The 26130-nt window shown below is 37.2% G+C and overlaps 2 protein-coding genes across 3 annotated transcripts in view; one reads left to right on the forward strand and one right to left on the reverse strand.

Annotated features, from left to right (window-relative positions):
* Positions 1 to 718: 718 nt before the first annotated feature.
* LOC135469672 (ubiquitin-like modifier-activating enzyme 1) lies at positions 719 to 17661 on the forward strand. The gene is made up of 27 exons (XM_064748225.1): positions 719 to 960; positions 1406 to 1504; positions 3152 to 3213; positions 3563 to 3731; positions 4043 to 4177; positions 4492 to 4598; positions 4890 to 4980; positions 5188 to 5320; positions 5613 to 5710; positions 6052 to 6198; positions 6395 to 6565; positions 6936 to 7040; positions 7213 to 7293; positions 7666 to 7821; positions 8434 to 8599; positions 8991 to 9073; positions 9770 to 9883; positions 10119 to 10232; positions 10517 to 10663; positions 10901 to 10975; positions 12429 to 12621; positions 13495 to 13676; positions 14210 to 14296; positions 14576 to 14680; positions 14946 to 15029; positions 15463 to 15563; positions 16396 to 17661. Exons 2-27 carry the CDS (start codon positions 1406 to 1408, stop codon positions 16526 to 16528), a joined length of 3138 nt encoding a protein of 1045 aa, XP_064604295.1. The 5' UTR covers positions 719 to 960; the 3' UTR covers positions 16529 to 17661.
* A 3119-nt stretch (positions 17662 to 20780) lies between these two features.
* The window catches only part of LOC135470134 (plasma membrane calcium-transporting ATPase 2-like), a 92579-nt gene continuing 87229 nt past the window's right edge, over positions 20781 to 26130 (reverse strand). For both annotated transcript variants that reach the window (XM_064748899.1, XM_064748897.1), the window contains one exon: positions 20781 to 24839. In XM_064748899.1, coding sequence (XP_064604969.1) covers positions 24754 to 24839 — 86 coding nt within the window. In that variant the 3' untranslated portion in view covers positions 20781 to 24753. The remainder of the gene's footprint in view (positions 24840 to 26130) is intronic.

The following is a 26130-nucleotide window of genomic DNA, read 5'->3' on the forward strand; positions in this document are numbered from 1 at the left end:
CATGTATCTGTGTAGGTCTATACATTATTCGTGATAACACGCACATGCATTTTTTCACATGAGTTTCCTTTTTTTTTTTTTAGTACGCCATCTCAGGTAATGACCTGCATTACAAATCTCATATATTTAAAGCCCAAATCCATAATTTTGCATGAAGTATACCAATAACCAATATATGTGGGTCTACTAACTGGGGAAACATACATAGTCCTACATCCCTCTACGTATATATAGGGCCAATGTAGGCCTATACAGCCGATTGGAAGCCAAAAACAAAAACAAAACAAAAAAACATGTACGTAGGTCTTATTTTTATCCAGATTGGACATAATAAAATACCCATTCACGACCAAATCAATTAGTGATCCTTTGAGCTCATATACATATGACGTAGGCTTTCCTTTATATATAGTTATGCAGGCCTATTTATACACTAGATTTTATGTTATATCATAGGCCTATATGCCTTGATCACGGCTTCAAGCCGGAGATCGAGTCCTTTTACTTTCCATCTCAAAATTTGCCACGCTGTCACCTACTTATTTATAAAGCTGATAACAGAGCTGTATTTGCGATGTGGTTCGTCAACAGCGCTGCTAAGCTACTAGTGTGACAAATTTTTCTAGTTTTATAGATGATTAATCCAGGTGTTCGTATAACTCAGCCAATGGCCTTTGCACACGGCACATTCGTGTCGTCATTTCATCGAGCAGGAAGTGAAGAGCAAAACAAGTTTTCGGGAAACACCGTGTGTCTTGACTCAGCGACTATGATGAGTTGAAGTCTCAGAGGGTTATTTCTTGTTGGGAGACAAACCGATATAGAACCTGGGCGAATTTCACGGTAGAAGTTCTGGTCCGCGGTGGATTGAGTATCTCTGGTTGTACATAAGAAGTGCTAGTTCGGAGTTGCTCATCGGGTCGTCGAAAGCCGACGTCTCTACGCATTCATGTCACTTTGGTAAGTCATCAAGCCGCAGTTAGGAGAATTTAGTGGCGGGTGTCCCCGGTTTGACCTGATTCCATTATTTTTAAGAAATTTATGTGATCTTTATTTTGTAATTTGATGAGTGACCTAGTTACGATTTAAAACAAAAAGATTTGATTTGTAGAGGGAAGGAATCAGTTGTGAATTTTGACAGTTATGAATATTCTAATGAGGTCTGAAGTGCATTCTCCACTAACTGCACGTGGCTTTTATTCGTCGGAAGTGAGCCGCCATATTAGGACGGAATTCGACCACTTCGAGTTATTATCTGTCTCCTAATAGCGTCTGCAGGTATGAATTGTCATTTCATTGCATACTATCACTTCTTTATGGACCAGACTATATCATTGTCTGATTTATTGCCCAGAAAGTTGATTGAAATTGTATAACATGCAGTGAATTTCTTTGTGTGGTACAGATGTCCTCTGAGCATTCATCCCCGCCTGCCAAAAAGCCACGAACAGAACCCACGGGTGCCAGTTGTGCGAAAAACAGTACGACAAACAGTTTAACAGGGGTAAGAGAGTTGCGTGGGGCCAGTCGACAAACAAAAAAAACTGCTTATTCTCAGAGATCGGTGGGATTAATAGATGACCTAAGTTTATATCACCGTTTTTGACATCACACAGAGCATGTCGGGACAGTACTTGGAAATATATGTATTTTTTTTTTTACTAAGCTCTGCAGTGGCACAAGCTCACTATCAGGAGTTAGATGACAAGGCAATTTTTTTTATTAGCGGGTATTTTTAAGCTTATCATTGACATTTTAATGGATTTTCCTTGATGCACACATCTGTTATTAGATTGTTCCATAACGAAGGGCTTTATGTTTTGGTGTATAGATTCAGAAGGGTTAACTGAGTAAGGATTACTGTGGACTTGTATTTGAGAATGCGGACATTTTGGTTTGTTGTATTTTTCGCGCAGAAAAGACAGTCAAGATATGTGTACATAACATGACCGTTAATACAAATGTCTGCTTCACAGTGACACAGGCCCAAACCTGGGCTGTATTGATGTTAAAAACTTACGCATGATGTGCAGAGAATTGGTTAATGAATTTCATGTAAATGCTATCAAGTGGTAAGGTATATTCCCATTGACAAAGACACTTGTTGCAATGAATGTCTGAGAAGCTGATCACATGAGAGGAAACACCACCCAGCCCTATATGACTTCAATATACAGTACAGCCAGATCCTAACCTGAAATCCTGCTCAAATTGTGGCCTGAGGAAATGTGAACAATTATAGGTTACTCTGACTGTCCACATACCATAAACCAGTTGTGTTCCTATTCCTGCATGGTTAGTGGCACAGTCCTGAGACCACTGCGTTTTATTTTTGAGAATCAGTGCATGAAGATGTGTGATGAAGATATTGTTTTGATCTTATAGACTTCCTACATGCAAAATTGAGCCAATTCAGTCTTGGCATTGAGAGGAAGTACGTTGGTATTTGGACAGATTTACATAATTTTACAGTTAATGTTACCTGTAGAAGGTTTTGGCACTACCTATTAATCTAGTGCTGTTTTATTAGACTTGGAACCTGGAGGGGTCTTCACCCAACAATCATGACAGGCATACATGTATATGTTATGTGTCAGGCCACAAGGGTAGGAGGATTTAAGGTTAAGCACTGGCCGTTTATAGTGTCCGCCTAAGTTTTCAACTACCGCTTCATTGAAGTGAGTTAATAAAGAAGAAACATTTTTTTATGTCATTTTCCTTTTGTGCAAGGTGTTAATATCATACTTTTGATATTCCTCTTCCATTTGATTCCCATTTTCCACTTTGATGGGTCAGAAGTGGCCATAGTTGCACAAGCTTTCCATAGTGTTTTATAGTCGGTTTATTTATTAACACAACTGATAAAGTAATAGGTTTAATACAGGCATGCACAGCTGAATACTGTAGTAAAATGTGCACCTCTTGAACAGTAATGTAGATGCCTTTATTTTAAAAATGTGCAAGTTCATATAATATTTATTGAAAATTTCACATGTATTTTACTGAGTACACAATATATGTATGGCATCTGTAACTGTTGTCATCTGTTATTTTCTCTACATTCTAAATAAGGAGATTATACATTTCTGTGGTCTGCAGATATTTGAATATACCTATGTATATTTATTACATGGTCATCTTCTTCCTGCAGGCTACAATGGCAAAAAACGGCACCTCAGATGAAATTGATGAGGGCCTTTACTCTCGCCAGCTGTGAGTATCTTCCTGTTGTCTTTTAAATACTGCCGGGCTGATGACTCTTGTAGTAAATTGGCAGTTGGGTAGGGGACCATACACCCTCATTACATGATTGCAATCAACATTAACGGGCTAGTGTAGATTAGTGGAGCAGTTGGCAAGTCAAATCACATGGATTCCTGCATAATTTGACATTTGATACACCTTAGCAGAAATACCTGTCAGTGTATCGTAACTAAGCCCTTTAATGAAAGAAGTGTAAGAATTGTAAGAGAATATTTTCAAATATTACATGTATGTAGCGATGCTTTCATGTACATATTTCCACAATCATTCTTGATGCCTGATTTTTTTCTTTGTACAGGTATGTGCTTGGCCATGATGCCATGCGCAGAATGGCACACTCGAATGTCCTGATCTCTGGCATGGGCGGGCTTGGCGTGGAAATAGCAAAGAATGTTGTCTTGGGTGGTGTGAAGTCTGTTACTATCCATGATCAAGGGGAGGCAACCTGGTATGATCTGTCATCTCAGGTAATGATAACCATATCTTGTGTTTTGCTGACTTGAATATGCTTTAAAGCAGCCTACTAAGCCTCAGATCCTCTGTGCTGATATTCATCTGGGCTATATCAGTATGATATGTGTGATAAAAATACATGATATTGAGATATAAACTGTGGTTATGTGTTGATCATGTGCATCTAACTTATGTGTTCTTGTAATTTACTGACAGTATGCTTAGTTGAATGGACACAACTGTGATGGGTAGTCATGCCAGCACATATTCATACTTGGTGATGATGATTTGATGATGAGTTACGAATGCTCGTCCTCCATTTCAGTTCTTCCTACGGGAAGAAGACATAGGTAAAAATCGTGCTGAGGTCACTCAGCCACGCCTAGCAGAGCTGAACACATATGTCCCAGTCAAAAAGCTGACGACTGCACTTACAGAAGACGACCTGAAGGAATACCAGGTAAGGGTCAAGTGCACAGCAAGACTGTCACACTTTCTTCATATTAACTATCAGTCTGGATTTATAATTTATGGGTTCATTTATTTGCAAGTATTTGTGATATATCTATTCCGTTCAATAGAAATAAATGAAAAGAAATAGTTTTCTATTAGGCATACTCTCAAAACAGCTAAAGCAAGCTTAGCACTTGAGGATAGGTGGAAAGGTTTTTTTTCCCAAAGGGCTGTATGCAGTAAACATAACTGATTTCTTTTTTTAGGAGAAATTTTTGACCTGCCTGTGCAAGCAATAATAAATACATAATGTATTGACAGGTTGTTGTATTGACACGCTCAAGTTTAGAAGAGCAGATTCGTGTGGGAGAATTCTGTCATGCTAATGGAATCAAAGTCATTGTGGCAGAGACCAGAGGATTATTCGGGTAAGTTACAGAGGTTCACCCCATATATCCCAAGCCAATCTTTATTTGATTAGCTCTATCGTGTTGTGTGCTAGTGTATTTCTTCTGTTTCTGCTAATGGAGGGATAAATATTGTCATACTCATGCCTCCCATGCTTGAGAGGAGGACCCCCTGAGATGTTTAATTGGATGTACATGTAGATTAAGTGAGCTCAAATTAATTTACGAGTACCTATGGTTAGGCCTGTTATGTTTTAATTGTATCCCAGTTTTTGTATGAATATTGACCTATTGCTGTGCTACTGATTCCAGTATGGTGTTTTGCGACTTTGGAGAGGGTTTTGTCGTAACTGATGTAGATGGGGAACAGCCGGTTAGCAACATGGTGGCCAGTATATCAAAGGTAAATTTGATTTTCAAGTGGCATGGAGTCACTTAAAGTTAACTTTGAAAATTTTGTCCAATATTAAACAATGATGAAGTAAGAATTACAAGGAGTTGAACATTTGCCTGATCCAGAATGTTTTGTTGATCTTAGAATAGTGTTGATAGGAAACGTGGACATCGACATGATATTTTAGAATATTGACCACTTAATATGCCTTGGCAGGAGACAGAGAGTGTGGTGACCTGTTTGGATGAAACACGCCATGGTTATGAGGATGGAGATTATGTCACGTTTGCAGAAATCAAAGGCATGACCGAGTTAAATGGTTGTAATCCCATCAAGATTAAAGTATTGGGTAAGGCCTCAGTATTTAATATTTAATGTTTAAATTAAAATTTCTTGATTCCTCAATCTGACAGGGTTTTTTTTTGTTTGTAGATACGTTGGAATTAAAGTCAAATGTCTTTGTTTTGCAATTACTGATGTAAGTGTATCTAACACAAGTTAAGATACACATAAAAATACTTTATTATTGTTATCCCAAACCGACATGAGACAAGACTATCAATCAGTTTTGAGCCAGGAAATTCTTCTCAAGAAACCTTTTGGTGCGTGACGTACTGACATGTATGTTATTGTATTTGCAGGTCCCTACACCTTCAGTATAGGTGACACGACTGGGTTCTCAGATTACGTTAGAGGTGGCATAGTCACAAAAGTCAAAATGCCACGTACTCTTAACTTTGTAAGTAAATCCTGAAGTTGTAGAGTTCAAAGTAATACTGTAACTAGTGAAATTACTTATTTACTCCTGTAAGGATCATTTTGTAATTGTCAGCATATTTTTGGGAAATTAACATTGATTTTAACATATTTTGCTGGAAACCGGCAGAAGGAAATGTGAATCACTGAATTAAAAATTCTCTAAAAATTGATGCCAAGTTAGTGTGAAGTCTACATCACATCGACACTGAGTGTTTAGGTTTCTTGGTCAGTTTTTTTGGTGTACATGTGCATAAATCTTACGTTTTACCCCAGACTAGGATAGGACTTGGTCTCCATTGTATTTTACGTTTATTTCCACAGAAATCTATTACCAAGGCATTGGCTGCCCCAGAAGTAGTGCCCTCTGACTTTGCCAAGTTTGATAGGCCAGCACAGTTACATATAGCATTCCAGACCCTACATGAGTATGAGAGAAGAAACGGGGCATTACCAAGGAGTAGAAATAAGGTGACAGCTGCCTCCATTATATCTGTCTGAATGTGCTTTCATGATGCAGTATTTTTTATGAGTTCAGCTTATTTTGTGTGACAACATGTTAAATTATATTATGTGAAGACAGTGTTTTTGAGTCAAATCTTGGGGGGTGGGGGGAGATCTTTGGCAGTTTGCATTGATTGATCATATATCATATATTTCTTTGCAGTCTGATGCAGAACAGTTTCTGAACATATTCAAAGAGGTCAATCAAAAGTCTCCAGCTAAGGTTGAGGAGATTAACGAGGAGTTGGTGATTGAGTTTGCAGAGCAGGCTCGAGGAGATATTTGTGCTATCCAGGCTGTGATTGGTGGAATAAGTGCTCAGGAGGTCATGAAGGTGAGGTCTTAAAGGGGGATAAAGAATCGGTTCTGATTGGTTGGTGCAGTGTCTCAAGAGATGGGCAAGTCCAGGTTAAGCCTGGCCTTTGTTGAATTTTAGGCCTGGTACATTTATTCAAGTGTAACCAAAGCTGCAAGATTAATTCCATGAAGACGTATCTCCACTGTCAGCCAGTCAGCATTGATTCTGTACTGAATGTAGGAGTGATTAGAAATTATGTGAAGATTGGTCTTTGAATTCCACGATTTTATGTGCCAAACCAAAGCTTTATTTCAAATTTCTTTTCAGGGATTATTAAGCAGAAAGTATTCTATATTTCTCTGTTTACATGTCTAGTAATGTTTAGTTATGTTTCTTTTAACTTCAGGCATGCAGTGGAAAATTCAACCCAATATTTCAGTACTTCTACTTTGATGCTCTAGAATGTCTCCCAGAGGAGAAAGGCTCTCTGACAGAAGAAAAATGCCGTCCGGTAGGTAGTTTGTAAAGCTGTGTAATGCTTGAAGCTAAAAACATTTAGTGTGAGCACCTTCTTGGATTGTTTATTTGATGCTTAAAAGAATTATATTTTATGAATGTTTGAATTTTTGGTTTCTGGACTAATCAAATAAGTAATTATATTCTGGCTTTTTTTTTTTTTTTAGAAAAACTGTCGATATGACGGTCAGCTTGCTGTGTTTGGATCCGATATACAGCAGAGAATAGGCTCCCTCAAGTATTTTCTGGTGAGTGATAATTTTAAAATCTTCCTTCTTTACCTTTTTTTATGAACGATAAAAATTTTGATCTTGACTTGTTTGGTGGCTGCTTTAAGGGCACCTACTCAAATGTTCACAGAATAAAATAAAAGTTGAATAAATGTCAGTGTTCTTATGGAGGTATGGTGTAATGAGAATTATGTCTTGTGAATTATGTAGGATGACTTTTATCTATTGACTTTCCGGTCAAAATTCCAGTTCGACTTGAACAAAGCTGTTGCATGTTAAGAATTGCCTGTTGAATTGAACTGAGTAATTGTTCTCTTTGATGAAGTGGTGGTATGACACTCAGTAAAACAGTTATGTGTGCTCATTATGAGATGGTTACTGTGCTGACAGGTGGGCGCAGGGGCTATTGGGTGTGAAATGTTGAAGAACTGGGCGATGATGGGAATGGCTTGTGCACCTGAGGGCCAGATCACGGTCACTGACATGGACATAATCGAGAAGTCAAACCTCAACAGACAGTTCCTCTTCCGGCCCTGGGATGTTCAGGTAAACGTCGACAATATCACAAGGCTTACCTGTAACATCATACATCTATATCCGATCCCACCTAAATATAACTTGGAATTCATTGCGCACCTCACCAGAGCCCGCTTGTACAAAGAAATCGTAGCTATAAATGATTGTAAGCCATACAGTCGAATTTAGGGGTGATTGTGAAAATAAGTTATGTCACCTGCACAAAGGAACTTTTTCTTATTTTCAAGATCGCTCTACTTCACTCTACTTGATTCAGTAGCAAACAACAGCAACATGTGAAAAATGTCTTGTAACATAATTTGGAGACAATTCAATTTCATATCTTTACTCAATTAAAAAATGACTAATTAAGTCTACTTAAGGCTACCTAAAGCAAGTATTTGTACTTTAAATAGAAGTAAATTTTGGGGCAATTGTAAATATTTACAGAAGAGTCGACCCAATAACAATTTGGGGTTGTAAATTATGACTATCATAGCTTAAAGTCCCTTTGTTTAAGAGAGTGCCGATTGTAAGTTATGGCTGCGATTGTGCTCTTACTGATTTACAGTTCACTTAATCTTATGATCCCCTTTTGCAAGCGGCCCTTTTTTTTCAACTGACTTGTTTTTGTCTCCTCAGAAACCCAAGTCATCCACTGCAGGAAATGCTGTTAAACAGATGAACCCAGCAGTACGAATCCTCTCTCAGGAAAATAGGGTGGGGCCAGAAACAGAAAGTGTCTACACAGATGACTTTTTTGAGGCCCTGGATGGTGTTGCGAATGCTTTGGATAACGTCGATGCTAGTAAGAATTGCCTTCTTGCATGAACCATTGCCTTGTATTCCCATCTTTTGACAAATCTACTGTCTAAATTGTTGTAAAGCAAAGAGTTGTTTCCAAAATCTGACTGTGCGTGTATTATTACTGACTGCATAGTTGTGTACCATGGTTTGTAAATGTCTGTGTATCACTTATTTGTCAGGGAATAGACCTTCCTGAAATGTTACTCAGGAACATGCATTTGAAGAAAATAAAGAAGAACTGTTCAGGTTAACATACCTGAATGTCTCCTTTGTATCATATTTATAATGTTGCAATTTGCTTTTGCTGCAAGTCGAATGTAAAATTAGAGGGGCAGTGTTACATTGGACATTTGGGGGACAATACAATATGATCCTCATGTCTTAATTTGCAGGGATGTACATGGACCGCAGATGTGTTTACTACTGCAAACCACTGCTAGAGTCTGGAACCCTAGGAACAAAAGGAAATGTGCAGGTAATAAAAAGCAAAACTATCGAGAGTTTCTTGCCTTTCAACTGGTTGCCTAGCCTTTAGTCTGTACCTTGAAACCGTCGGATGATCCCAACACTAACCTGTATTATGGTATTTATTTCTTTTTTTTTTTATGCCTGCTTTTTTTTTTTTGTGTTGGGCTGTGGGTCAAATTTATTCTTACACGTACAGTGTGTCTTGAAAACTAATTGAAGGAGAAGCGTGCAATTGACTGGTTACATTCAGTATGTAAGACTTGTGTGGTTGATGCATATCTTTTATATTACCCTCTAAAAATTTTTGAGTATAAAAATGAGTACGACATGCTGTCTGATTTATCAAACGCAGACATTGATAATCCAAATCTTTGACTGTAAAGTTATTCTACTTATGGCTGCAGCTTTGTGTTTTTCATGTTGAAGGTGTTAATGGTTACATCAGTCTAAGATAAGATTAGCTTCTGTAAGCCAAGTTCATTGTAAACTAGTAGTTAACACGGGCTTCACTCAAAAAGACGACACGACAATATCTTGTTGAATACCAATATTGTAGATGTTATATTGCCACGGTGTTCGTTGTAAAAGCAGTCCTCATGGATTGTTAGCACCAAACCACCTATACATGTTTACTTGCATGGACTAATAACATGTTTAGTTGTTCTGCAGGGCCTGTAGTTATTGGAATTGTGTTATCTTGCAGGTTGTCATTCCTCACATGACAGAGTCCTACTCCTCTTCACAAGATCCCCCAGAAAAGTCAATCCCTATCTGCACCCTCAAGAACTTCCCAAATGCTATTGAACACACCTTACAGGTGAGTAGAAATGCGCGTTTAGATACGCTTGCAATAGCATTGAGCAAATTTATAGTGTATTAATTCTGGAATTTTCACTTTCACTTTTTTCTTTAAATAATTACAAACCTGACAAGTATTTGTAGTTACCCACCTTTAATAGTATTTAAGCAATGTAAGACGTTTAAGGAGATGCTGTGACTATGAGCATTCATTATGCTATCTCACACTATAGAATTGACATGTATTGTTGCAGTGGGCCCGTGATATGTTTGAAGGCCTGTTTGTGCAGCCCATGGAGAATGCAGTACAGTATGTGACCGATCCAAAGTTCTTGGAGCGCGTACAGAAACTTGCGGGATCTCAACCAGTAAGCCAGAGCTCATCTTATGGAAAACTTTTCAGGAAGAATCAAGATGCCAATTAAAAGGAGGAAAAAAATCAGCTTTTTTTTTGTTCTCAGTCATGGAAATTGGTTGTTTTAACCTTGTATTGATGTTCTGAGCTCTGTATCTGCTAACTTGACCATGATTTTTCTGTACGATGCATTAGTTAGCAGCAGATAAACTGAGTTACCATTCGGTTTGTTTCCAGATACTGTTGTTTCATTATAGTACATTGTTTTTTTTTTTTGTTTTTTTTTTCTTTTCTCAGGTAGAAATGATTGATTCTGTAAAAAAGACTCTTGTTGATGAAAGGCCAATGAAATTTGAGGATTGTGTGGCATGGGCACGAAACTTGTGGCAAGAAAACTACTGCAACAACATTCGACAGTTACTTTTTAATTTCCCATCAGACCAGGTTAGTTTTGCTTAAGACAGTTTGTACCTCCACAAAGCCAATTCCTATGAGATGTTATACCATCTTGTTCAATTCTGTGCTTATAGTTGTCTTCTACTCTGTAATCTTCGTTTAAGGCTTAGGGTTTTCCTCTGTTTGAAGATACTTCTAATATTTGTAGTATTTATTACATTTGTTTCATTATGCCCCAGCTTAAAATAATTGAGTTAAAGAACCTCATCATTGTCTTTTATTTAGCTCACCAGCAGTGGTCAGCCATTTTGGTCTGGACCGAAAAGATGTCCACATCCTTTGACGTTCGATTCAAACAATGTAAGTGTATATAAATATGCTTTATTGTTATTTGCTTTTTTTTGTCGAGGCTGGAGTATATTTGATTCACTTTTGTTGAATTATCCATTTACTGATACCGTATGCAACAAAATGTAAATAGATATGTATAAATCTGTTCTCAGTAGCAGATTTTAAAAGGAGTTTATTCCTTTATTGTTTTGTTATATCAGTGACGAAGTACAGTTGGCTAAATAAAGTTTCCCAATTATGTAAATTAAAGGGTATTGTGTTTATATGACAGTTTTATTGAAACGTCTAAATAGGAGTTATTACGTCTAAATATTACCAGTTTACCGGTAAATCTAGGTATAACCAAGCAGAGATGATGTATTGCGGTGCGGTTTTTCCATGTCACTTGCCAATGGGGCTACACAGTACATAATGTGCACTGCCTGTCATCAGTTATTTATCTGCAGTACAAGGGTTTATGCATTAAATAAATGTTTGAGTTTCATAATCCAAAGATGAAGAAATAATGAAGTAATTATTAAGTACTGCTTTAATAACCGGTGTCATTGTTGGTGATATAAAGGGAAAGAAATAGAACACAACTGCATAATGTTTTCACAATTAATGCTTTATTTTTGGAGACTTCTTAACTACCACCAGGGGCCTCCGTGGCTCAGTCGGTTAGCGCGCTAGCGCAGCGTAATGACCCAGGAGTCTCTCACCAATGCGGTCGCTGTGAGTTCAAGTCCAGCTCATGCTGGCTTCCTCTCCGGCCATACGTGGGAAGGTCTGGCAGCAACCTGCGGATGGTTGTGGGTTTCCCTTGGTTGCCCGGTTTCCTCCCATCATAATGCTGGCCACCGTCGTGTAAGTGAAATATTCTTGAGTACAGCGTAAAACACCAATCAAATAAATAAATAAATTAACTACCACCACTGATCCTGTTCCTTGTAGAAGATGTGAGGCATGTTAGGCTAGCTGAAGAGAAAAGAGACTAGTAACGGGCAATATATTGTGATGTGTACCGCAATACAGTTTTCCTGTATTACAATGTATAGCTATATAATTTTTGGGGCAATACCCACCGCTGTGTCTAAAGTTATCATGAGTTGCATAAATCGTCATATGGAGGGTCTGTGTTCTAATGCACTGTTTACTGGTACAGCTTTAATATCAGGTGATATAATTTTAAAATCACTTTTATTCTAATTATCTTGCATGATGAGTACTTCTATCAGACATGATTTTTTTCCGCTTTTTCTTTGTTCAGTTTCGATTAATTTACCTGTTTTCCGCAGATTTTTCTAGCTTCCGGGGCCTAGGCGGCCCCTGGACCCCGGCCTTTTTGGGCTATGATAGTAAATTTCAGCTATTTTCTTGGTTCACCACAATCATGTCTGTTCTATGCATATGATTCTGAAATGCTTCTGGGCTGGATTGCTGTTGAATATTTATTTTAAGTTTTTTTTTTTTTTCCTGTTAGGAAGTCCATTTAGACTATGTGATGGCCGGAGCCAATTTGCGAGCTGAAATGTACGGCATTAAACAGGTACGTGATAGAGCAGCGATCAAGGGAATGGTAGACAAGGTGGTAGTGCCGGAGTTCGTGCCCAAATCTGGAGTGAGGATTGAGGTGACAGATGCTGAGTTGCAGAACCGTGCTGATGGACCTTCAGGTAAGCCTTCCTGCAGAGGAGTTCTTTTCTTAATTTTGTATATTTACCAAGAACAGATCAGATTAGATTATTACCTTTCGAAATATTTGACTCGCAGTCTAAATTTTGAACACCTTCCTGCTGATAATCATGGGCTCTGTTTACCATACCATAATAATGCTGGTCACTGTTATATGAAAAATATTCTTAAGTACAGCATAAAACACCAATCAAATAAATAAGCCAGATTTTGAAAAGTTGTTAGCGCGCTAGCGCAGCCTCCTACCTATGTGGTCGCTGTGAGTTTAAGTCCAGCTCATACTGGCTTCCTCAGAAGGTCTGCGAACAACTTGCGGATGGATGTGGGTTTACCCCCGGACTCTGTCCTGTTTTCGCCCACCATAATGCTGTGAAATATTCTTGAGTACGGCGTAAAACACCAATCAAATAAATAAATAAATACTGACTTGGAATGGTAACACAGATTGATATTATCTGCTAAAGATGATTATTTGGGCAATTCTTAATAACTAATTAATAAATAAGAAGAAAACTTCAATTTGATTTACGATGATCAATTTTTTGCCAATAAATCTTAGTAATACTTTATTTAATGCATTAAATGAAGAGTTACTTAAAACTAGCATCTGTATGGGCCACTGAGGAGAAGGAGAAGCAAGGTAACTCTGGAAAATGCCATTTAAATTGAAATATTGACCTAATTGGTGTCACATTTTGGAGTTATGTCACCATTGTTTCCTAATAAAATGATCACGAAACAGATAAATTATGGATATTTGCGTGATTTGAAATGGGCTGTGGAATTAACTTAAGTCCCACTTAATATGCTTTATGGTTCAGGTTTCTTACAACCATGGTGTTTGTGATTTACAGACATGGATTCTTTCGAACGAATGATAAGTGCTCTCCCTCCACCTGACACACTGCAGAACCTCAAACTTACTCCTTTAGACTTTGAGAAGGATGATGATACCAATTTCCACATGGACTTCATTGTTGCGGCATCGAATCTCCGAGCTGAAAATTATGACATCCCACCAGCTGATAGACACAAGGTAGTGTTTCGGTTACTATGCGAACTATATGTTCAACAGAATGACTGCATGGCAACTGCTTTAAGACAGGAATAAGATTGGTTTGCAAATATTGACTGCCTTGAACTGGTAATGTTGTTGGCACTAGTACGTGTATAAATGTGAATATGATTATGCAATTTATTTTTTAATTCATTATATTTAATGGAATGTTTGTATTGGAATATGGACTAACGTACCAAATTGCCCAAAAAAATGCGGTTTATAGGCAAATAAATCTCATAAAATATTGCTTTTGGTGATGAAACTTAAGTTTTTTCTGGTAGGACGTCACCCTACCTTCCAAACAAACCTCACAACACTTGTTTAAGATGAGTAAAATTCACAGAATCAAGAACCAAGTACAATAGTCAATTACCAAATTTTACATCAAATACAATAAGTTACAGTCTTTGTGAGGGTCCGACTCTTGTGTGATGGCCAGTTTTCTGAAATCATACATGAAATTTGTTCAAAGTATTCTGCTGTTATAAGGGTTTGTGTTCTTGTTTCAGAGCAAGTTGATAGCTGGTAAAATCATTCCTGCGATAGCAACAACCACAGGTTTGGTGGTGGGTTTGGTCTGCCTGGAATTGTACAAGGTAGGTTCTGTCCTTTCATAGATTGAACAGGCTGCACTTGTGTTCTCAACAGAGAATTTCTGCTTATAGAAAAGAAATACAGTTGCTTGAAATCTACACATAAACCTATGATGGTTTGCTGTCATTATGAATTAGTGATAAATGTGCTATTTCAGAATGCAAGTACAATGGTTAAAATACTGACTATCATTATTTAGAATGCTGTGTATTTGATGGAAGGGAAGTTATGTTTTTTTTAACATTATCATTACACTGCTGCCTGTCTGTTTTTGTCTCCAGGTTATTCAAGGGCACAAGAAATTTGAGTCCTACAAAAATGGATTTGTGAACTTGGCATTGCCATTCTTTGCCTTCTCGGAGCCAATTGCCGCCCCCAAACAAAAGGTGAGCCATGCTATATGTGTTCTAGTTGGATATATTTTACGTATTATTCAAATTTAAAGATTTAAATAAACTAAAATGTCTATAGTTATGTTCTGTGAAGGGCATTTTCATTTTAGTGTAATTTGGCGCTTTGATGCACTTCATTTTGTAGCACACTTTTAGTTCAGCATTTGAAATTGTGAGTGAGAAGTACATTAGACAGTGGGACTTATACTGATTGTTGCAGATTTTCAATATAAACAATTTTAGTACATCTCTATTTCAGTACTATGACAAGGAGTTCACCCTGTGGGATAGGTTTGAGGTGCAGGGAGAAATGACGCTAAAAGAATTCTTAGATTACTTTCAGGTATGATCAGGCATTTTGCGTAGTTAAAAGTGGCTGTTGTGTCCTAAAAAAGGGCTCATTGATGTAAAACTAGGCTTGCGTTGTTTTGGTGGCTACAGATTGAAACATTTTTGTTTAAATCTGTTGATGAAAGAAACAGATCAACAATAATAGGAAAAAAAGTGGGGACAATCTGTATTTGCTTAAAAATCTCACTAGTCCAGTGCAGTCTCAATTGAATTAAAATGTGAAGTTACTGAGCATTGGTATGTTCTCCTTTTAGTAAGGGATTCCTGAAATAATCAAAGTTGATAATATTTTAAAAATAATATGCCCACAGCCAAATGTACATGACTGAATTCTCATTAAATGCAGGTGTTGTGTTTAACACAAATGTGTCTCTTTTTTTTCTAATGTGGAATGTCTTTTTTTTTATTTTTTTATTTTTCTATAGAATGAACATCACTTAGAGATCACTATGCTATCTCAGGGAGTCTGTATGCTCTACTCGTTCTTCATGCAGCCAGCAAAGAGAGAAGAGAGACTTGCTCTGCCGTAAGTGCACGATTAGGGACTTCTGTAAACACTCAAACCCTCAAAGAAATTGTCACCCAGTGCAAAGTCCCATTTTAGTTTGCCTGAACAAAGTACAGGCATAGCATTTGTCATACTCCTGTCACACCATAATTTAACCCTCTTGTGTAGGAATCATTGTTAAAAAATTTTTAAGTGGTATTTTGAAAAGCTCTTCATGTGTTGAGTTCGGTCTTTCGCAGATGTTTAAAGCTTACTAATACCAGGTTGATATCCCATCATTGATGCCCTATGTGTATATTAATTACCATAATTTACATACTTTTTGGTTTAGCCTGTTGCGTGTTGGAATCAGTAGTGTGGTAAATGTGGAGTGTGATTTCTCATAAAGTACTGCATGCATGGGGCTCATTTTTTGTATGCACACAAGACACAATAATGCAAGGATGATCCAATGATTGTAAGTGCAGTAAATTGCAAAATTCAATGTCTTTACATATCTTATTGATTAAAATCTGTTTTTCACTTCATGTATTGAGCTGAAGTTTTCTTTGGTAGCCTGCTACCAAATTTTAAGTTGAGTAACATACCAATGTTTTTCCATCGCTACTTGAAGGCCTTCACTATTAAACATGCTTGCACAACAAATCCATGGTGGGATGGGCTTCAAAAACCCTTGGTTTGACCAATTTAAACAGGGTCGTTTTTTTTCCATTTAGGACAAATGTAATATGAATGTCTCTTGAATATGTATGGGGGTTTTAATGTTATTTTGATATGACACTCTTAATTGGCAAAATGAAGAGTGATATATAGCCATGTTAATTGTGTTTTCCCTGTATGTGTTGTGCAGATTGTCGGAAGTGGTGAAGCGTGTGTCCAAGAAGAAGATCCCACCCTATGTGAAGGCCCTGGTTCTAGAACTGTGCTGTAACGATACTGATGGCGAAGATGTTGAGGTTCCCTATGTCAAATACATCCTGTAGCATTGGACTTAAATTGGATGTATATATCTGTACATGTATTGTAGCTTAACAGACAAGGGCTCCTGGTGACTGTGTCTTGGATACTTGTTCCAGTGCTGTTACCCTGTTTACCCCACTGTGTCATGCAGTCTATCCCCAGGGATATTGGTATGTGGCAAATAGGGAGAACTGTGAGGGACCAGTCTTGTAAAGCAGTTGTAGCACGTGCTGAGTTCAACTAAATTTATCATGCTTTGGAGTCCTGTTTCGTGATCTGGCCGTTTCGATATATCACTGGAATTCATTTACAAGCCACAAGGTCATCTGCACAGAATACGTGTTACATTTATGTCCCATCCTATCTTGCAAAATTTATTCTACGGGATAAGTACTGCTCTGTCCAAGTCATAAGGAAAATTGCTGTTGTTAACCATCAGGCCTCGCTTTGTGGAAATTTGCCACCTGAATTGCTTTTGTGTAAGAGCCTGAAATTTACCATGGTAATAAAAAGTTCATGAAAAGTTCAGTGTGATACTGTTTAAAATCTACACCAAAACAATTAAATAGGTATCTCTTGGGTAAGATCTCCATCCAACCTTTATGCCTATCAGTTAAGTGGTGGCTATGCAGTGAAGTACATGAAAGCTAGGCCTGTGCCAAGTGTTTTCTTTTAGAAAGCATTGGGTACGTTTGATGTATCTGCCACAACACAGATAAATAAAGGATTCTTAATAGTAGACAGTACTGGCCCATCTGCCAAACATTGCTACTTGGATCTGCATTTAATGTGCTTTTACTTCATTCCAAATCACTGGAAGCTTCTGGGTATCTTGATCTTGCTGGTAAAAAAACGCTCTTCTGCTGTTACATGCAGATACTGGAACAACAAATCCAGGTCTTGGGAGTTTTGTTCTGGGCGATGACTTCATTGTACGATTTACAGTTGAAACTATATTATAGCCAGTTATTTATTCGTATTGTATGTTGGAGGTAAGAGAAATGGTACAGCACACCTGAGTTTACTTGTTCAGCCTAAAGTGCTTAAACTCTCTTTATTGGAGGTGTGTTTGTGTTAAGCAATTCCATATTCTTGTATCTATTACTTGAACACTGATGGATTCTCTTCTGGAGAAATAAATCTGCTTATTGTCACAGCTATGATCTTTGGTGTATCTCTGTTTTCACGGTCAATTGATGTCTGCCAGCTTTACATCTAAAAAATGTGTTATGATCTAGTTGTTGCTTTAATTTTTTGGACACGAACCACTCTGATAACAAACTCAAAGAAAGGTAACTATTACCAGAGAATTCATGAAATCTAGTGACCAGTGTTCCAGAGTGATGAGCATATGACATTTTTGATGGTTTGGCAGTATGAAGTCGCTAGCAAGTTTTTAGGCTTATTAAGCAGGCTGTAATTTAGTGGTCAAAGGTGCTTGCTTTTAAAGGCAAAGAAAACACTAAAATGAGGTATGCATCAGATGAAAAACCATTGAAAACAGTCAGATTGGTGCCGATTTCCACAAAGCCATTTCTAACTTCAGTCAAAATTTGAATTTCGATCTTAAAGCTTATTTTGGGGCTTTTGAAATCAAAATTTGTTCACTTCATAAATATTATTTTAAGGCAAATGTGTCCAAATTTCAACTTCAAGTACTAAAAACTAAACATTCCATTTTTAAGTTTGGACTTAAGTTAGAAGTGTCTTTGTGGAATTGGACCCCTGGTCTTGGAAAAGGAAACAGTCGATTGTCCTGCTCTTACTGTCTGAGGTAGGTCTTGATGTAAATAAATTGTTAAAAATGCTTGTGTGATGAACTCTGTAATCTACATGAAGCATGCCCTCAGTATATTATGTATATTGGTCATGCGGTGCCATTAGTAACTTGCGGTCTGTGGTTTATCTTGGGTCATCCACCCATAAAACTGCCATTGCACTGAGCATGAATCAAATACATGTACAATAATTTCTGGAAAAATGTTTGGGCCAATTTTTATTTTGTGATATTTTCCACTGTGACTGAGTGTGGTGCTTCTTGGCTTGACTAGAGAACAGGATTATTGTTATGTAGACAATAATTTATCACTTTGAGGGCAAGTTTCAAATCCAAATCAGATTCGTGTCTGATCAAGAAAGATCACTTGCAGTCCAGAGTCTTGGAGGTACAGGTTTAGACACACCAAGGATGCTTCTAATTCACTGTGGGGTTTGGCTAAAACTGCATGTATCAATGGTAAACTTCTGGTAAAACAGGAAAAGGTACTGGGAAGAATTTTGGGATGCTGAAGAGTAGTCTCTTCAGGGTAGTACCAATTTTGGTGCTCAGACTACTTTTTGAACAACGGTCTCCAGCAATACATCAGTGGGTTGCCTTGGCTCAGTCACAGATTAAATAGACTGCCATCATATAAGTGAAAAATTCTAGAGTTCTGATGACGACAATCAAAAAATTAAAGCAATCAGCTGGGATCAGCTGATCCTACTAAAGTAGATATGCTGATAAGTCCAGTAAAGTACATATGCATAACCTTCCTGACAGCTGTAATTCCTCAAGCTTTCTGCATGTTTGCAAGATGTGTTGACTAATAAAATTATACTTTTGGGAAGTCTTGAAAGTGGCTAAACCAATTAATGTCATTTTATCACCAAAATAAAGTATAAAGCGCATTAATTGCACTGAAGCTTGTTCTTCCATGTTCAAAAACGTTGAGGAATTAAGAGTAAAAGTAATAATGCTCCAATAGATAGACGCATCAAATTAGAAAATGCAGTTCAGAAAGTGGTTACAACAGCAGTGTTATTGTTAGTTTGGATAACATTTTCTGGGGTATAAAACATCCTAGTGCTGAAAACATGGAGGAGTCACTGTATAGTTAGGGTGAATAATTGTAGGCAAATATTTTTACTTATATTGTAACTACAACAGGTGAATAGTTATGGGGCCAGCGCACCGCTTGATGAATGTTAATAAAAATATATCGTTCCTTTAGTTTGATCTATAAACTAGTGGCGGCTGTGTCATACCAAGACTTAAAATATTGTACTTGTTGCTGCCTCGCTTGGCGCACGGCACTGGTAGGCTAAATAGAGCAAGTAAGCAGGACTGGTTGGCCCAGTGTCAGTGTATTATAACTGGTTGGGGTGTCATGTCTGGTGTCCTAGGCTAGATACTTCAGTGGCAGCAGCACTTTGTCAGCATGGAGTCGCCCAGAGACAAGAAGACACAATATATATGCACATACTAGAAGTCATACGACTGAAACACAAGCATACATATACATGTATATAAAAATTGTTGATCCCTATAAGTGTCACAAATAAAACATTCTTATTGAATCCATGATTTTGATAATGACTTCTTCCAACAGGAGGATATCTGTATTGCCGTCTGTATTGGATAGAGGATCCTTTCTTAGCTTCTTTTGAATTTTGTTTTTCCAAGGGGAGGAATTTACATAATTCTCAATCTCTTACCTACCATAATTCCTAAACCTTTTCACATATGGAAGAGTAATTTTCAGGCAGGGAACTTGTATTGATATTTGTCATTTAGAGATAATGAACAAAAAGCTGATTAGTTTTAGTTTAAGGAGGAAAAATCACTGCAGTGCTATTGAAACCTTACTTCTGTTTCTCTATTGATGTAATGTATACTTTCATTTAGAGTAAAAACAATTCAAGGTTTTGACTATTTCTTAAAAAAAAACGTATTTGCAACTTGATGAAAAACTGAAATGACCTATGATAAAGTGAAAATCAATTTTTTAAATAGTAAGTCTATGTAAATCAGACAGCTGTAGATAGACTGTTATGCCTCAATTGTAACTTATTTGTAAACAAATGTTCACTGTTTCCTGTTTTTGTTTTTTTTTTGTATTTGGGTCCAACCCATTTGAATTACTTAGAACATCACAAAGCTGAAGCTCAATGGAGATTGCCTACTGTCACAGTGGTTATTTCTAGAACTTTCCAAGAAAGACAAGTATATTTTTGATGGCCTTTATTTTGCTTGTGATGCTCATTTGGCTGGATTGTAGACAGCATCCTTAATTTATGTACAAATATTTTTAACCAGGCATAGTTTTCACTGTTGTTTTCTTTTTTCTCTAAGGAACAGCTATTCCAGATCAGATGAAATCCTCAGATTAGCCTGCAAAGATGGATGTAATGATTAATTTTGTCATTAAAGGTAAAACTGAATGTTGATTTCACTATAAAATCTGTCATGTCTGAGATACCAAAGGTAGCTTGAAGAGAACACAAAGATTAGAGTACAAAAAAGAATCCATTTTATTATTCAATTCAACTATCACAACACACATCTGGGGGCTGGTCCAGTCAGTGACCTGCCTGTAACAACAATAAAATGTTCTTTGTATAAGCCTACACCAACAGTAATAACAAAACCTTAAAGTGAGTTTACATTTAGACACTAAAAAGTTGTTATTTCATACGTCAAGAATTCAAAAAAGCCGAGCTAGAAGCAGGAAAATCGAGATCCACATTTCACCAATTCCTTCCAGATAAAGATCACCACAGAAACAGATTTATACTGGAATAAAAAAAATTAAAAAAAATGACCGCACAAGAAGGGAGACAACTGCAGCAGTGAGGATGAGTCCAGCCTAATACAGCCACCATACCTGGGACTGTCAGTTTGGAGACAATACAGTTGCTACTTCCTCTGTGTGTCATACACTGGACCATCCAAATCGTAGGTGTTGGTCTCCAACAACAATCATATGTAAACAGCAAAACAATATTAAACTGTGAAATTATTTTCCATTACGGTACATAAAACATGTATATCAATGAGATTCAAATTTTTCCAGATTTCTTTCACCTTTATCTCCTAGCCCCGTAATGAACTTGGGGTTCTAAACTAACCTAGAATTATATCCATCCGTCCTCTGTCTATAACATATGATTTGTACACCTGTACACTTCACCTAGTAGATGATCACGAATTGTTCACAATGGAATTCTCACCCCCACAGAGTTTTGCAGTTAAAATTTCACAGGCTGGAGTCATATGGAAGCCTTGAGCTGATGGGACATTTGATTACATATACATGTATGTACATTTCTGACTTCAATAAATAACAAATAAAGCATTAAAATTTCACAAACAGTCCTCATTTATGACTTGAAGTTTAAAAAGTATTCTGATCTCTGATAACTGCCTGCAAGTTGTAATGCACATACACACTATAATACTACATGTGGATATCCGTGAAGGATTTGCATGTATTTACAATGAAGGAAACGGCACAAAAAGCAGAAAAGCATTTCACTACTTACACAAGATCAAAAGTAAAGGTAAGGCTCTAATAAAAAGAATTTAAATGCAGCTCTGTAAAGATAGCTTATAAATGCTAAATTGTAAAGCTTACAAAACAAATGTATCATAATTAATTACATAAATCCACATTATGACTTTAAAACATGTACATTAAGTCAATAAACCTGTTGATGTCCTCAAATGGAAAATGAAGGAGTTTGTTCCAACAGCTCTGTAAGGACATACTGATGTTGTACAGCTAAATTACATGTATCACCTACACATCTTTAACTGTAGGAACATACCACTAGAGGGCATTACGGTACAAAAATGTCTGATAATGAGTATGGAAATCATCATAATCAGTCATTTCATACAATTTGTTCCTTTTATTTATCCAGCATTTTTTTCCCCCGAAAACAATAAATGCTTATTTTAAATTTAATTACAGCAATACACCTGAATTTCCCAATTATATTATTAAAAGCAGATACTTTGAAAAAATCTACACTATGAACTGACCATGCAAAGGCCATGTGCAAATGTTACAGATCAAGTGTGCAAAAATTACCAGTCCAGGTGTGCAAATCTTACCGATCAACAGTAAATGTGAGTACACCTGTTCATACATCAAACCAATATAAAAACATGAAACACTGAGAAAAAGTTTGAATAAGTCACTACAAAATCTCTGTCCTCCTATCTAATGAAGTGTATGACTGATTGAACAAATTCAATGACTGAACAGGTAACACGTTCAGTTCCACACAACACAGTTGTACACCCTGATATCTTGAGCCTTGTTGTGTTTGATGTCATTACTCTATCATTGTCTCAACTCTATGTGTCCTTCACTAACGGCTCCTGCATCTATTGAGCCTTGTTGTGCAGTCGTTCCTCCATTTCGCATCTGCTGTTCGTTTGTATGAGACATCAGGGTGAATGAAGAAGTTAACTGAATCTACAGCAACAGTCCCAGTATTAAAAGAAATGAACATGTTATCTGATATAGTAACTTTGAGTAAACAGCAGCTGTAGAAAAACATTTAGTACATAAAAAGTGGAAGAAAAACAGAAGAGCCAGATTGTGAGAAGAGGGCACTCTAAGAAATATCAATAAAAGGAATATAGACATATTCTAAAGATATAAAAATCCAAACAAGAAAAAAAAAACATATAAAAAACATATGAAAAGTAACTGGTTAGGAAACACACGGCAGCCAGGATAAGTAAACAGAAACACAAGCTTCACAAAACCACAAAACAGCATTGGCCAAAAACTGACATTTTTTAAACTTAATTTTTACGTACAAACGCAGCGGGCGGCAAATTTCTACTTTTTGAACCGGTTTTTCACTTTTGTATTCACACTATTTCACTCCAAAATCAGCAGGTATTGTTTGAGTCTGCAGACGATCAAAAGCAAATGTAAAGCAAAAATTTCTTGGTGACCTAATAATTAAATCCATTTTTTTGCTCAAATTTTGATCAAAGTGATTGGTTATAAACTGAATGAAAAAAGTAGAAAGGCATAATTTCGACACTCACAAGCTTTGGAGGAAATATAAGTAAAGAAGGGGCAGTAGACAATGCAATTTTTACAAGTTTAAACTTCTCAATCAGGTATATGATCTAGGGTATTCAGTTTGGGGTGTGGTAGGAAAGGTAGCCAGGAGTGTGTGTCTGTCAGAGCTATCTAAGTGACTCAAACAATTAAATGCTGTGAATGAGGTGGCAAACCAGCCAGCTATAAGCTGGAATGGTCAGGCACTGCCAGGGTAAGACTTACCACACTGACAAACCAGGGCAGAGGAAGGAACAAGCTTTGAGCTCTGTCTACAGATTGTTAACACGCAAGGTGGAACTGCAGATGTAACGGCTCAAACAGACGGAATCATTACCACAAATGGGAAGAAACGTAATGTTTCTTCTTTATACAAATCACACGGTTCAAGGGGTCTTCAAACTGCTCTCCCTTAGGAGGTGGGATTCGGCATTTAAACAGCGATTTGTGTCCTCAAAAGAGACGGAAAATAGAACAGGGAATCAGAAGGGAGATGAGTACTGAAAGGGAACAGGCAATGTTATCCGTGAATACCATACCATTTAAATGGGACTGTGAGGCAGTGGCTGCAGAAGTGAGGACTATATATATACATATATATTACTAGTTAAGTTAGGAAGAAGAAAAAGAAAAACAGGTTAAAACTACATGTAAGAGAAGCAAAATGAGATCTGATAAAAAAAAAAAAAATAAAAATGCAGAGGCAACAAGTTTATGCAAAAAAGCAGCAAGTGAATGTAAGGAAGCAACAAGTACAAGACGATGTAAGTGAGAGTGATGAGGAGGTGATGTGTCACAGCATGCAGTTTTTCGTGTAAACATCGTTCATCAGTGAAGGACAAGTGATTTTCTCGGACAGGTGAATTTCTAAACTAACACCATACTTATAAACTACCAGTACCACTGAATGAAAAACCAGTGTTATAACTTTATCACGGAGATATAACAAGTCACCTAATTCTTCCTCCTACTGTTTTTTTTTTAAATTTAGTTATTCAAATGTTCTTCAGCATCTTTTCTTTCCATGTGATCTTACATGTATGTCATGGTCTTTGCTGACTTTCTATCACCACCTGACACAGAAAAAATTTCAGTTTGTTTTGGGATTTTACCACTTCTTCTACTTTCAGCTGGTCACTTCTCTCACAGATGTTTTCATCAAAAAAGCTGAGGGAAATCAATATTTGTAAAATCCAAGGAATTGTACATTACTTGAAATTGTTGGCCTCAAGCTTTTGACAAAAGCAAGTCTCAAGCAATCGGTTGATTCCACAGTCTGAGACATTCACAGTAATCCCCTGAATCATTCAGCTAACTGTGCAAGGGAATCCACACATCTTTAATCTGCACGCAAATTGCGCAAAAATCCGACGAATTAAAAGCTTTAAGAATCCGCCGAATTATAGCTTTGCTTGTTCGTTCAGCTCCTCCGGAGTTGGCTGGAGGTCCTGTTTATGGTGAATTCGGTGCGTCGAGGGATCAAGGCCTGCAAATGACCAAGCAATAGGCCCATGTTGCCAGTTAAAATTCTCTGATTATACTTTTTCAGTTGATAATCAATAAAAAATTGGAGAAAAGAAAACCAGGAGCATGAAGAAATATGAAAAAAAAATCTAACTGAAAAAAAAAGACTACAAACTACCTCGTTGACAGTAGGGCACAGGACTTCTCTAATTTGGAAAAAAGCCTTGATGGATGGAAGCATGCAAAGATCTAGGTCATAAACTGATTTGAAAGAGAACTGCACTTCGATGTCATTAGCACAAAGACTAGACAGAACTGCAACACATGATGCTGTGGTTAAAACTTTGCCAACAAATTAGAAAGTTGTGCTCTACTGTGCAGTTTCGGTTAGGAGGTGAAGCTGTCTAAATGGTTAATGTACAACATAGGAAGTGATTGTCAAACACAAGGTTAGTGTCCACAAGTGCCACCATCAACACAATGCCATGATGAGGAGCTATGTTTCTTCTATATTAAAGAAATTCAACTCTAAAGATGGGAAACTGTGAAAGAGGAAAGCTTTTACCAAAAGCAATGTTTAGCATAGATAAAGCTGGATGTGCTATCAATTTATCTTTGCTGATGGTGTCAAAGACTATAATGCATTACAAAACAGTTCACCATCACACAGTGGTCAACCATCACGGAATGGCACGCCATCATGGAATGGCATACCATCATGGGATAGCATGCCATCATAGAATGGTACATCATCATCGAATGACACACCATCTTGGAACAGCACACCATCCTGGATTGGCTCTCAATCATGAAAAGGTACCCCATCATGGAACAGCACACCATCATGGAACAGCACACCATCCTGGAATGGCACATCATCATGGAACAGCACACCATCATGGAATAGCACACCATCATGGAACAGCACACCATCATGGAACAGCACACCATCATGAAACTGTACACCATCATGGAATGGCACAGTGTTCCAGAATAGCACACACTTACAAAATGTCACACCAGAGCATTCATACAATTTTCACTAGTTGATCATAATTAGGGTGGACTTCTAACCTGTATTTATACAATACCTTCCAACCAATACTTGGAACAACAAAAGAATATAGGACTGAGAGGGGAGGAACATGTATATTTATATTCAAGCACATTTTTAATGGGCATAATATTACTGTCATAATTTCATAAATTCTGGTTTGTCTTTCAAATACAAGAAAAACATTCCTCCTGAAGGAGATGAAAACATTAAGTGATTACATAACTTGCATTTTAGGTCTGAGAAAGATGTGAGTAAA

This window comes from Liolophura sinensis, chromosome 7 (genome assembly GCF_032854445.1).
Source record: "Liolophura sinensis isolate JHLJ2023 chromosome 7, CUHK_Ljap_v2, whole genome shotgun sequence".
Lineage (NCBI taxonomy): Eukaryota > Metazoa > Mollusca > Polyplacophora > Chitonida > Chitonidae > Liolophura > Liolophura sinensis.

Bases quoted from the DNA above. Each gene is read 5' to 3' on its own strand.
- LOC135469672 (XM_064748225.1), top strand. From the start codon at position 1,406: ATGTCCTCTGAGCATTCATCCCCGCCTGCCAAAAAGCCACGAACAGAA. The intron at 1,505-3,151 runs GTAAGAGAGTTG...TTCTTCCTGCAG, and splicing joins CGACAAACAGTTTAACAGGG to GCTACAATGGCAAAAAACGG. The intron at 6,566-6,935 runs GTGAGGTCTTAA...TTTTAACTTCAG, and splicing joins GTGCTCAGGAGGTCATGAAG to GCATGCAGTGGAAAATTCAA.